This window comes from Phocoena sinus, chromosome 12 (genome assembly GCF_008692025.1).
Source record: "Phocoena sinus isolate mPhoSin1 chromosome 12, mPhoSin1.pri, whole genome shotgun sequence".
Lineage (NCBI taxonomy): Eukaryota > Metazoa > Chordata > Mammalia > Artiodactyla > Phocoenidae > Phocoena > Phocoena sinus.
The window spans coordinates 36,065,038-36,077,537 of NC_045774.1; the positions used below are offsets into that span (position 1 = coordinate 36,065,038).

General features: G+C 35.9%; 1 protein-coding gene across 3 annotated transcripts in view; it reads right to left on the reverse strand.

Moving 5' to 3' along the window:
* The window catches only part of TRMT11 (tRNA methyltransferase 11 homolog), a 63,869-nt gene that overhangs the window by 31,708 nt on the left and 19,661 nt on the right, over positions 1 to 12,500 (reverse strand). For all 3 annotated transcript variants that reach the window (XM_032651677.1, XM_032651676.1, XM_032651675.1), the window contains exons 4-8: positions 12,238 to 12,319; positions 12,057 to 12,149; positions 11,459 to 11,593; positions 10,305 to 10,461; positions 2,923 to 3,003 (exon numbers count right to left, since the gene is read on the reverse strand). In XM_032651677.1, the coding sequence (XP_032507568.1) occupies positions 2,923 to 3,003; positions 10,305 to 10,461; positions 11,459 to 11,593; positions 12,057 to 12,149; positions 12,238 to 12,319 (548 nt within the window). The remainder of the gene's footprint in view (positions 1 to 2,922; positions 3,004 to 10,304; positions 10,462 to 11,458; positions 11,594 to 12,056; positions 12,150 to 12,237; positions 12,320 to 12,500) is intronic.

Here is a 12,500-nt window from a genome sequence, read left to right on the forward strand (position 1 = left end):
TTCCTCTAGCAGTGTAGAAACACTGACGAATTAGATAAATGGAACAGAAATGAAGAGAGCTAACTTGGGAAATGCAGGAGCTGTGACCATGGACAGAGGAGGTAAAACGAGAACACAAGAGATGAAGAGTTAAAGTGGGGGACTCAAGGAAGAAGTTCAAAAGTTTTAGTTTAGGAGACATGAGTGGATGATGATACCATCAATTAAGATCTGAGAAACCAAGAGGAAAAGAAAATCTAGGAAAGAAGATGAGATTCATTTGAGATACATCAATCTTGATATACCTTGAGGTACCTACAGAAGCTTCAGAAAGAGATATTCAGCAGGTAGTTAGAGGCCAGAATACGTATACCTGAGAGATGTCAGTATATAAACTTAAGTTAAATCTGTAAGAATGAATGATATTTCTGATTAACCTAGGTGGCAATTACATAAATGTTTGTTCGATAATTACTCTTGTTATTTTAATAAACTCTTCTGTATTATGATCTACTTCACAATAAAAACAAAACTTAAAAAGCAAAAGAAGAATGACATGACTCTGCACAATATGTAGTGTGATAAAAGGGGTCAACAAGAGATGCCTGGAGAAAAGCAACATATAAACAGACATTGAAGAAAACTGCAGGGCCTTCAGGAGACTGAGATCAAAACAAAGAAATCAGAGTACCACCCAATGAAGCCACTGTCTAGGAAACCAAGGGCTGCTTTATGAAGGTCAACACTGCCAAATACTGTAGATCTGTGGCCTCAGTAAGATTTTTCAGTAGGCATGCAAGCTGAAAAATAACAGGCAGAAGGCAGTTAGAGATGAAGAAGAGGAATAGCAAATAAACTAGTCTTTTTAAGAAGTACTTTGGGGGACTTCCCTGGTGGCACAGTGGTTGAGAATCCGCCTGCCAACGCAAGGGACATGGTTTGAGCCCTGGTCCAGGAAGATCCCACATGCTGTGGAGAAACTAAGCCCATGTGCCACAACTACTGAGCCTGCGCTCTAGATCCCACGAGCCACAACTACTGAAGCCCTCACACCTACAGCCCATGCTCCGCAACAAGAGAAGCCACTGCAGTGAGAAGCCCATGCACCGCAACAGGGAGGAGCCCCCTCTTGTCACAGCTAGAGAGAAAGCCCACATGCAGGAATGAAGACCCAACACAGCTAAAAATAAATAAATTTATTTTAAAAAAATGAAAGAAGCACTTTGCGGACTTCCCTGGTGGTGCAGTGATTAAGAATCCGTCTGCCAATGCAGGGTACATGGGTTTGAGCCCTGGTCCGGGAAGATCCCACATGCCGGGGAGCAACTAAGCCCATGCACCACAACTATTGAGCCTGTGCTTTAGAGCCTGCGAGCCAGAACTACGGAGCCCACGCGCCACAACTAGTGAAGCCCACGTGCCTAGAGCCCATGCTCCGCCACACAGAAGCCACTGCAATGAGAAGCCCGCGCACCACAACGAAGAGTAGCCCCCGCTCGCCACATCTAGAGAAAGCCTGCGTGCAGCAATGAAGACCCAACACAGCCATAAATAAATGAATGAATTAATTAATTAAAAAAACTCAATCTCTTAAAAAAAAGAAAAAGAAACACTTTGGTAAAAGGAAGAGGAAAACAAAGTAGTAGCTAGGAGGGTCCCTATAGGATTGATAGAAAAAGTTCTGTATTTTTAAAATAGAAGAAACTTGGAAGTATTTGAGAGTATAGTAAGAGATTAGAAGCATAGGAAACAGGGCATATCTAACAGCATCTTGGATAAGCTCTGAGGAACCTCTACCTCAGTCAGAATTCTACCCAAGTAGACTGAAAGGTTATCACATAACTTTTAAACATAACTCTAATAAATAAAAATTCAAATGAATTATATAGGATAATATCCTTAAAGCAAACATACTGCTTCTACTAAAAGCAAACAGGAATAATTCTTCTTAGCACTTTGTCTACTCTAACATACTGCAGACAAAGACTATCTTTTTCTGGTTAGCCCATTTAGGTGACCTTTATAAAATGTTACTCATTCTCCTTATAGTACTAAATTCTTTATAGCAAGGTAGGAAAAAAGACAGTTCATCAAATACAATATATCAAATTACTTAAGCAAAAGAAAATAAAGTCTAATAAATTCTCACCTATATAATAATTTACACTGGGTGAGTAAGAGGAAAAGCATGTTTTATAGGCTGATTCTAGTTACAACAATGAAATACTAGCATAACTACAATTTCAAAATCAAAGAAACTTTACATTTTTAATACTATTCAGCTATGAAGAAATATTTTCAGTTTGATTCAATTTCATCCAATCACACTTCATTAGCAAAGCTTCTAGATTTTAAAGTATTTTCCAAAATTGCCTCAAAAGCAAGCAGATGCTTATCTCAAATTACCCTCAGTCTAATGCAGAATCTTTACTATTACTGTCACCTTAACTGTCTCAAAGATGTTTCGGTCAGTTGTGAAATTAAAAACATGTATGGTACTCAAGGACTAGAAATTAGAGTATACACATATGACTGCTGAATAAAAGAACGGTGATAATTGTTAAGTAGAAACTCTGTTTTACTAACATGAATATGCTAATTAAAACTGACTAGTCCTTCTCCCACTTCCTTCCCAACCCAAAAGTTTTACAACCTTATTGATTGCCTACTTTTTAAAAATCTAAGACCAAAAATAGCTCTGAGAGGAGGGATTTTTCCTACTCATCTTTGTGTTTCCCCGGGGGTCATTTTGCTCACACTGGATCACTTCATAAAAAGCAGATACCCAATGAAGTCTTATTGTTGTAAGAATAACTAAAACTATATCACAACACTTTAACATTAAAAATAGATGTATAATGCCATATATAACTATTTAAGTATCTTAAAGGCACATTTGGTACAAGAGCAAAGACTGTAACACTGTCTAGAACCACTACTCACCCAAGCCATGAACGGTGTTGTAGTCTATGTCTGTCCCATATACATATGCACCAAAATGAGCAGATGCTATCAGAAGGCCACCTGAAAAAAATCACACAATTGTGATCTGTTAACCAGAAAGTCCCAGACTCTTATTTCTTCCCCTATTTAATCTGATCCAAATTCTTACAAACTAGCTGTAGGCAGAGTACCCTAGAATGACATTGGTTCTGGCCATATTTAGTAGGCTTCAGAACTGAAAAAACAAACCTGTAAGCTGTGCTCATCACACTGGTCACAAAGCAGGGAATTAATATATGCCCTGGCATTATTACTTTAAACAGCACTACTTTGGGGAAATTATCCTTTTTTTGGTCAAAATAATGTGTATTTAAACATTTTCATCTTATTTTGAGAAGTCTATACAAAAGCATCTTGCTCCTTTCTTACAATGAACATACAAGGCTGCTACACAAAGAGCTGGCAATAAATAAGTCTGACAATTGGGCTTAATTCTCACTCAAGTCAGAGTTTCAAATAACTTAAAGAGGGCATAATTAATATATAAGAGATTAATTCTTACAAAAATTAAAATATGAGGACAACAAATAGTTACTCCTATTGTCAGTGAGGTAATTATCTGATTTTAAACTGTAGATACAAATTTCTGAATAACTGTTATCAGACATACACAAAAATATTTAATACAATGAATTTTCTGTTTACTTAGTGCTGTGAACAAAGAAAGAACAGATGTCCTAACACGATTTGACTAGACTAAGTAATTTGGTAGGTGTGACCAGTTCACATATGAAGGAACATCCTTATAAAGATTAAAAATTAATGAAATCCTTTAAACTAAAAGGTATAATATTTTTAAATTGTTTAAGAATAAAAATTCACAAAGTTAAATATCTTAATAATTGTTCTTTTCAATGAACTTCACTTTTTTAATTATCCAAATTAAAAATGTTCTTATTACTTGGGTAAGTCCTAATAGCTATACTGCAGAACTATCTGTCAGCCAAACTGAAATCAGAAATATACAGAAAAATATTCTTAGCCTATGCACAAACTTGGATATGGGGAAATAACTAGGGCTCTTTCCATTATATCCTTTTGAAATGTAATCTTTAAAATTAAGATGGGTAGTGCCTCCAGAGGGTCAAGGTCTATAAATGAATGTGTTCCTTCCATAGCCATTTAAAACATAGTTTGGTAACATGTACTTAAAAATACTTTGCTCAATGAAAAATATTATAACTACTACCTAATGGAGCCATGAATAAGAGAAATGGAAGACTAAAAGTACAGCAGAAACCAAAACCTAGGTTCCCTCATACTAACTACAAAAAGCATTTGTTTGAGGAGGTAAGGTTAAGTAAGCCCTCATAATTCTTAGCCTATAAATGGAACAGTCCATATTTAGGAAAGGTACTATATTTAGTAATGACTTGAAATACAAAAATCACTTCACCCATATTAGAGGAATTACTACAATTCTGCCAATTAAGGCAGATACTCACCTAGAAGAACTAGTTGTCAAGGGGAACACAAAAGCTTTCCTGTGTTCCTTAAACAGAACCTTATCCATTTGGTTAGAGTGAGTTTTGAGAAGACCCAATTTAGAGTACACTGCTGAAAGGAGATGAATAATCTGTTAGACTACATCTGTTAGTTAACTTTGTGCCCTTTAAAAGCTTTTCAAGTTTCAAATAAAATCAATATAAATTAGCTTCTCTGAACTGGTCACTGGGTAATCACTGTTAATCATCTAGTTATTTTTTAAATTAAATTGAAGCAGTTTCACATTTAGTTATACCTCAGTTGGAGTTTCCTTGGAAGCTTTTTGGTGGAAGAAGGGGTGATAAAAAAGGAGGGGGTGAAGTGTTGAGGGGGCAGATAACATGACTCACCCGATTTCTTATTAGCTATCAAGTGTAAAAATACCACATATGTGATCTAGACTAGCAAATCAGTATTTTAATGTCTTATTACCTAAATAGTAACCAGTTTAAGGTTAGGGTAATATCTTACAGGTAAAAGGACACAATAACTGAACTTTTAAGATATAGAAACAAATTTATGAGTTTCATCTGTAGAGATTTAAGTGGAAAGCCTTATAAAAATGTGAAAATGAGAACTGGGCTTTGGTTTTGCCGAAAGAAAAGGAAGAAAAATTGTAATACTATGTCCCCTATGTAATCCTTAATAAAAACAAACAAACAAAAACAACTCATAAATTAAACTAGCAGCTTAAGCAAAAGGATACTGCCAGAAAACAGAGATTATACCAAACTATGAGACTCAGGAAAAGGGGTCTACAAAGAGTTGTGGATAAAATGGGAAGCAGAGATTCTCACAAAGACCTACAGAGATCCATTATCTCTCTGCTAACTTTCTCTTTTCCTCCTCATAGTCTCCTCTCAGAGGTAGACAGTGGGCTTCTCAACACCTTGCTCCCATGTCTATCATCTGCAATGTCAAAATTTCAAAGTTTTACTCCTTTCCTTAAACCTATGAGCCACTTGAAGGTAGAACAGGCAAGGAGTACACAATAGTCTCCTGGGTATATTCCCAACTACTAAAGGAGTGGACTCATTTGAGAGAGGGGAAAGGGAAAAGCAATCAGAGCTAGGGCTGCAGAGCTACATCACTGCACCTACAGACATCGGCACACACTTGTGCCAATTATTTTCATTATGAACAAAGAATTAGAAGTTTACAATTTTAACCCTCAATTACCTTGCCTGCTGCCATAATTTGCCAATAGTTGCAAATTACGAATATCTTGGAAATCAGCCAAAGAAGGAACTAGAAAATGGATTCATGGCCAAATTGTTCATCATCACCATTCAATATTAGCTATATCTAACATCTTTCACCAAAAAGGTATCTAAGTGCTTAACAAAATAATTAAAAAATGATCAACAGTATGGTTAATTGACTGTCTTCCATCCATCATACAATTTCCTAAGAATTTCATATACATATATTACCTCATTTAACCTCACAATATATTACTTATTACCATTTCACAAATGATGGAATTGAGGCCCAGACAAGTAAAGCATCTTGCTCAAAGTCATATAGTAACTGACAGAGTAAGGATTTAAAACTCGCTCTCTTTGCTCTTATGGTACGCTATACTATATAACTTCCTTTAGGGTCAGCAGCAATTGAAGTAAATATTCATTAGCCTACTAATTAGATACACAAAGGTAAAATTTGTTATTAAACAAATTAAATTAAATAAGGCTGCACACTCAGTTAATAAGAGTTGTATACAATTCACGAGTCTTGTATCACATCACAGGCAGGCCTGTGCCATTATAGGTATTCAACTTATGCATGCTGATCATTCCTTTAGCAATGTTCATATTAGAACAGCAGTACTTCCTAATGACTGACAGCTGACCCACGATATACATCTTCCCCCTTGAGAAAATGGAGATGTACAACTTAAAATAAATCTTACTATAATGAGACTCAATGTATTTGCTAAAATGGAAATGAAAGTGTGTTTCTGTAGCTCATAATGTCATTCTAGACAAGAGAACAGACTGTCTAAAAGGAAAAGGAAAGGTATTTAGGGAGGAAAAGATTATATCTCTCCTTTCAACTTCCCAGAAGCTTTCTAACCTACTCTATAACCTTGAGAATATCACAAGCCATAAGTAGTCTGTGGGTAAAGCCTTCAGGAAACTAATAAACATCTATTTTGTACCTTTAGAATGGAAAAGGGATATCATACATTTGAATTAAAACAAAAATACTAAAAAAGGAAAAGAATATCCAATACTTATGAAAAACTACGACCATGGAGGAGGGCACAAGGCTTCCTTCAGAAGGTACTACCCATCGAAGAGACAAAAGGTCCAGTAAAGAGGACAAACTGCTTAAGAACTGTGCCTATTCTCAATTATTAGCCATTACCAGTTATAAAACAAAAGCACCAAAAACTACCTAAAGTCTTAAAGCTATGCTTAAACAACAAACACAAATTATGAAATGTATTTTAGCAGCATCTTTGCAAAGATCTTCCTCTTGCAATTTTCCATTAACTGTCCTACATATTGCAATTAATTTTCCATTAATTGTCCTATACAGTATAAACAGTCAAATGACCAAGATATGCTACCCACCCTAAGGAGCAGCCTTAAAGCAAATTAGGGGCAGGTCTGCTCACCCCTTACCACACTAAAAATAGTCAACACCTTGACTGCTATGGAAGTTAGCATTTCATAATATGCCCAGCCTCGTCTACATCAAAGGAAGGAAATTTTACCCATACTGGTAACTATTTTTAAACTTTATGGTCTGGTCTATGTGTATGTGTGCATATAAACACGTACATGTATGTATCTCCAAGAATCACTTCACAGGAAAAGGTTTTAGAAGTCCAAGAACAAGATTAAGAATTAATAGAGGGTTACCATTTGGAAAAAGATAAATTAAATCAATTCCTCACGGCATACAAGAAAATAAACTCCAAATGCATTCGAGATCTAAAAGGAAAAAAATCAAAACTACTAAAGTACCAGAAAACAGAGCTGAATTCCTCTATAACTTGGATGTAGCGGGAAAGTTTTTGCCTGGCAAAAAAACAATTACATGCAAAGTCAAAACATAAAGGGCAAACTGGGAGAAAATATTTTACATACTTACATACATAAAACAGGAAAAAAGGGGGAGAGTGACTAAAATATAAAGTATTTTTAAAAATAAGGGGGGGAATCAAAAAGTCTACAGAAAAATCGCAAAAGATTTGCAGATAATTCCAAAAAGGTTATAAAACTGGACCTTAAAATAGAAAAAGTGATTAGATTTCACTCGTAAGAGAAATACAAATGAACACTTCACTGAGATAACATTTTCACCCAACAGACTGGCAAATTTCAAAAGCCTGACAATATACTCTGCTGGTGAGGCTGTGAGGGAACAGGGGCTCATATATTGCTGGTGAGAAGGCAAGATGGTATAATGGAGAGTAATTTGGCCACATTTAACAAAACTACATACGCTTACATTCTTCAACCCAGCAATCCTAATTCTAGGAATTTACCCTGGAGCTATACTCCCAACACTATGAAAGTATATATGTACAGATTATTCATTGCAAGCATTATTTGTAACTGTGAAATATGGGAAACTACCTATATCCAAGTTTAGGTGATTGTTTGACTAAATTACAGTACATAAACCCATGGAGTACAACTATAAAAAAGAACGAAGATAATCTCTATGAACTAAAGGAAGTGATTTCTAAGAAATACTAAGTGAAGTTAAGTGAAAAAAAAAAAAGAAATCTGTACGGTTAGACCAGAATTTGTAGTATATGTGAAAACTCACAATTTCTAAAATATGTATATGTTTGGTTGACCCAAAATAAGGAACATTCTGGATAAAAAATAGAGGAGGGATAGTATTCTTCAAAATTGTAAGTTTTATAAAAGAAAAAGTAAGATTCTGGATATACTCCACATCAAGGGATCAAAGAAATGTTAACAACAAAATACAATACCTGGAAAGGAAAACAGATGGTATAAAGGGACATCAGTGGGTCAATTACCAAAAATGGAATACAAACACTAAACTACTGTATTAATAGTACATTTACTAACACTGAAAACTATACTGTGGTTATGTAAGAGAATATCCTTATTCTTTTTTTTTTTTTGCGGTCCATGGGCCTCTCACTGTTGTGGCCTCTCCCGCTGTGGAGCACAGGCTGCAGACGCGCAGGCTCAGCGGCCATGGCTCACGGGCCCAGCCGCTCCGCGGCATGTGGGATCTTCCCGGACCGGGGCACAAACCTGCGTCCCCTGCATCGGCAGGTGGACTCTCAACCACTGCGCCACCAGGGAAGCCCGAGAATATCCTTATTCTTAAGAAACATATTCCAAGTCTTTGAGAGGTAAAGGGATGTAATGGATGCAACTTACTTGTATATAAACATAATGAGAAAATAAATGATAAAGCAAATGATGCCAAATTTTAACAACAGTCTACTCTGGGTCAAGGATATGTATGTGTTCTTTCTTCTATTTTTAATCTTGTAACTTTTCTATCAGTTTGGCATTATTTCCTGTAAAGTTCAAAAAGTTGGGGAGGCACTCAGGATAATGAGGATAGGAAAGAAAGGAATAGGTATAGTAGTATGTTGGGGGTGGGATATATGAAGACAATGGTGGAATAGCAGAAGAGAGACTCACTAAGATTAATTCAACAACACAGGAAATAATTCCACCAGTTAGAATCTCTTGACCTTGATTCTATTTGCTCCTAATGACATGGGATTGTATTCCTCAAGTTAGTTTATGGTACGATAGCTGGCTGGCAGATCCTAAGGCTGAGAGAGGCAGCATTATGATAGTAAAGAGTACGAGCTCTGTAGTTAGACTGCTTGAGTTTGAATCTCATGAGATTTCTACACTGTATAACCTTGACCAAGTCACTTAACTTCTCTGTCTGTGCCATAATCTCAGGAAGATTTTTTTAAGTATCTCAATTTCAGTAGTTGTAAGAATTAAATTAGATAGTAACATTAGAGTGCATAGCTAGTACCTGACATGTTTACTATTCAACAAACAGTAGCTACTGCATCATCACTGCTTACAAAGTTTCTGATGAGTTTCTAATGAGTTGCTGATGGGGAAAGACCACTACAGGGAGAAACTCCAACCACATAATTTGTTCCTAAACGATCTGAATCATAATGAATTTAGCCAGATGAACCTAAATGTGAGTACTCCCTAAGTATAGGCAAGATTGAAAAAAATGGGTTGAAGCAGGAAAATGTCTTCAGAGTCAGATGAAATAAACTTGGACTTTTAGGACTTCCACACAAGTTAATTATGAGGACATCCAATCAAGTGCATACAGAACCCAGGTCATAGCCTCAGCAGCCAAGCTGTAGTCCATTGATACTTAGTCACTTTTCTTATTTTCAAACTTCACATATGAACCTCCACAAACCAAAGGCACATTATTTTTTTTCCATGTAAGTATATAATTATCAATTTTAAAAGATGAATACTTTTTAAAATTCTGTCACTCAAGTCTTTCTTCCCCCCAAGAGTTTTCCTTTTTTTTTTTTTTAACTGAAGTATAGTAAGAGTTTTCCTATTTAAATAAACTATATAGCTTTACAACATTTCCACAATGTATGGTATACTCCCCTTAGTGGTTTACTCGGGGAAATAAACCCCACAAAATTCTTTCAGCATCCTCTTTGGAAGTGGTAAAAGTGTTAAATATGGGCTACTATACAAATATGTGGTTGTCTCTTATCTAATGATAAATAAAGGATTATTTTATCTTTTAGCAAAACTATTACTATGACCTTGACTAATATAAACAAGCAACATCTCTACACTAGTTTAACAATTAAATTAAAATACCTGTTCCAACAAATGGATCAAATACAATATCATTTTCTTTCACTTTTCCATGGTTGGCCATGATGAATGATAAACCAGCATCCATGCTCGTATTTCCAATAAAGTGTCTCTTTTTGACACTGTATGACTCAATAAGCTCTCTCTGCCCATCTGCAATCTAGATTAGAGATAATTTTCAATTTGTGTAAATGTACAGAACAGATTTAAGATAATTATTCACAATAAACCCATAGTATCTTGATAATGAGAACTTCTTTCCATTTACCACTGCTTCACATAAATATGTGATTAAGGCAGTTATGGACAAATACCTTTATTTCTTAGTGTGTTCCCATTTACTTTTGCTTTTCAAAGCAAATTTGAATTGAATTTGAATGCAATTATTCCAGGGCTTGGTGGTGAGCTCTAGCCACCTCTTTTTTTCTCCTAAATAACAATATTCTGTAACATAAGCCACAGCTTCCTGCCTCAGGGAAGTGGGCAGAACTGCTCTGCAGTAATTTCATTTCTCTTCAGAATGGAAACCTAGATCAGAGAGCTCCACAAATGAGAATCCTGCTATCACAGCACTCTGCCTTTGCTCTGCTTTATTAAAAAAGCAGTTCACACTTTCCGATGACTTAAGACTTCCAGGTACATGACCTCCTACCTGGGCCCCATATCTAACAATCCTCTTGCATTTCATCAGAATCTCTGGAAAAACAAAACACACAACCACATATTTTCCACTGATTTTAATTCATACAGTAGTTCTGACTCTTCAGCTCCTTTAAAGTTTTACATATAAAGAGTCAAATACAAAGGCCTACCACTTAGAATTTTTTCTTTTTTTTCAATTTTTTATTGAAGTATAGTTGAATTACAATGTTAATTACCGCTGTACAGCAAAGTGACTCAGTTATACATATATATACATTCTTTTTCATATTCCTTTCCATTATAGTTTATCACAGGATATTGAATATAGTTCCCTGTGCTATACAGTAGAACCTTGTTGTTTATTCATTCTATATATACCAGTTTGTATGTGCTAATCCGAAACTCCCACTCCTACCCTCTCCCACCCCTCTCCCCCTTGGCAACCACCAGTCTATTCTCTATGTCCCTGATTCTGTTTCTGTTTCATAGAATAGGTAAAAAGAACACTTGCTTACCCATCTACCAAAATAGATATTATGTGGATTCTCAGGGATGCAGTTTGGGTCCAAACCATAATCCTCCAAAATAGAGAATATATGTTGTGGCTTCTTTAAATTCACCTTTCCTTCAAATGGCAGAAATTCAAGGGCCTAAAAAATAAAAGTAATTCCAATGTCTTATAAAAATTTAAAAGAAAACATAGTGCTTATATAATAATACCAACCTTGTAAGTCTGGTATCAGCACTAAATAAGACAAAACATGAAAATACTTAGCACATAATGTGGTACAAAAGAAGCACTTAGCAGGGCTTCCCTGGTGGCGCAGTTGTTGAGAGTCCGCCTGCCGATGCAGGGGACATGGGTTCGTGCCCTGGTCCGGGAAGATCCCACATGCCGCGGAGCGGCTGGGCCCGTGAGCCATGGCCACTGACCCTGCACGTCCGGAGCCTGTGCTCCGCAACGGGAGAGGCCACAGCAGTGAGAGGCCCGCGTACCGCAAAAAAAAAAAAAAAAAAAAAAAAAGAAGCACTTAGCATTGCGGATATTATATATCAACAGTGGCTATATTACATTAATCTCATAGGTTTTTGGTTTTTGCTAAATTCACTTACATCTATCCGTTTGATTTTTTCTTCTTGTGTCAACGTTTTATTAAATGTGTGAATCTTTATTTTATATGTAGAATCTGAATGCAGAAATGGAACCTAAAATAAGAGCAGATAAATTCTTTAAGCTTAGTAATTCTGCAGTATCTACAGATATGCTTACAGAAAACCACATTTTACTACGCACCATCTTCTCCACAGGGTAGTTTTTCAAAGAATTATATAGCTCCTCTGGAGACTTTCCATGACCCCATAGTTCAAATATAGACCTAGGAAATAAATGATTGACATTAACCTCAGTTAAAAAAAAAAAAAAAATGAGTTCATACAGTAATATGTAACAATTATTTCACTGGTTTTTATGCTTGCTCCACTAAAACAATTATTGCCTATGTTTTCTAAGCTATAAATGAGAAATACGCATCCTGGAAACAAATATAGCTTAAGTCT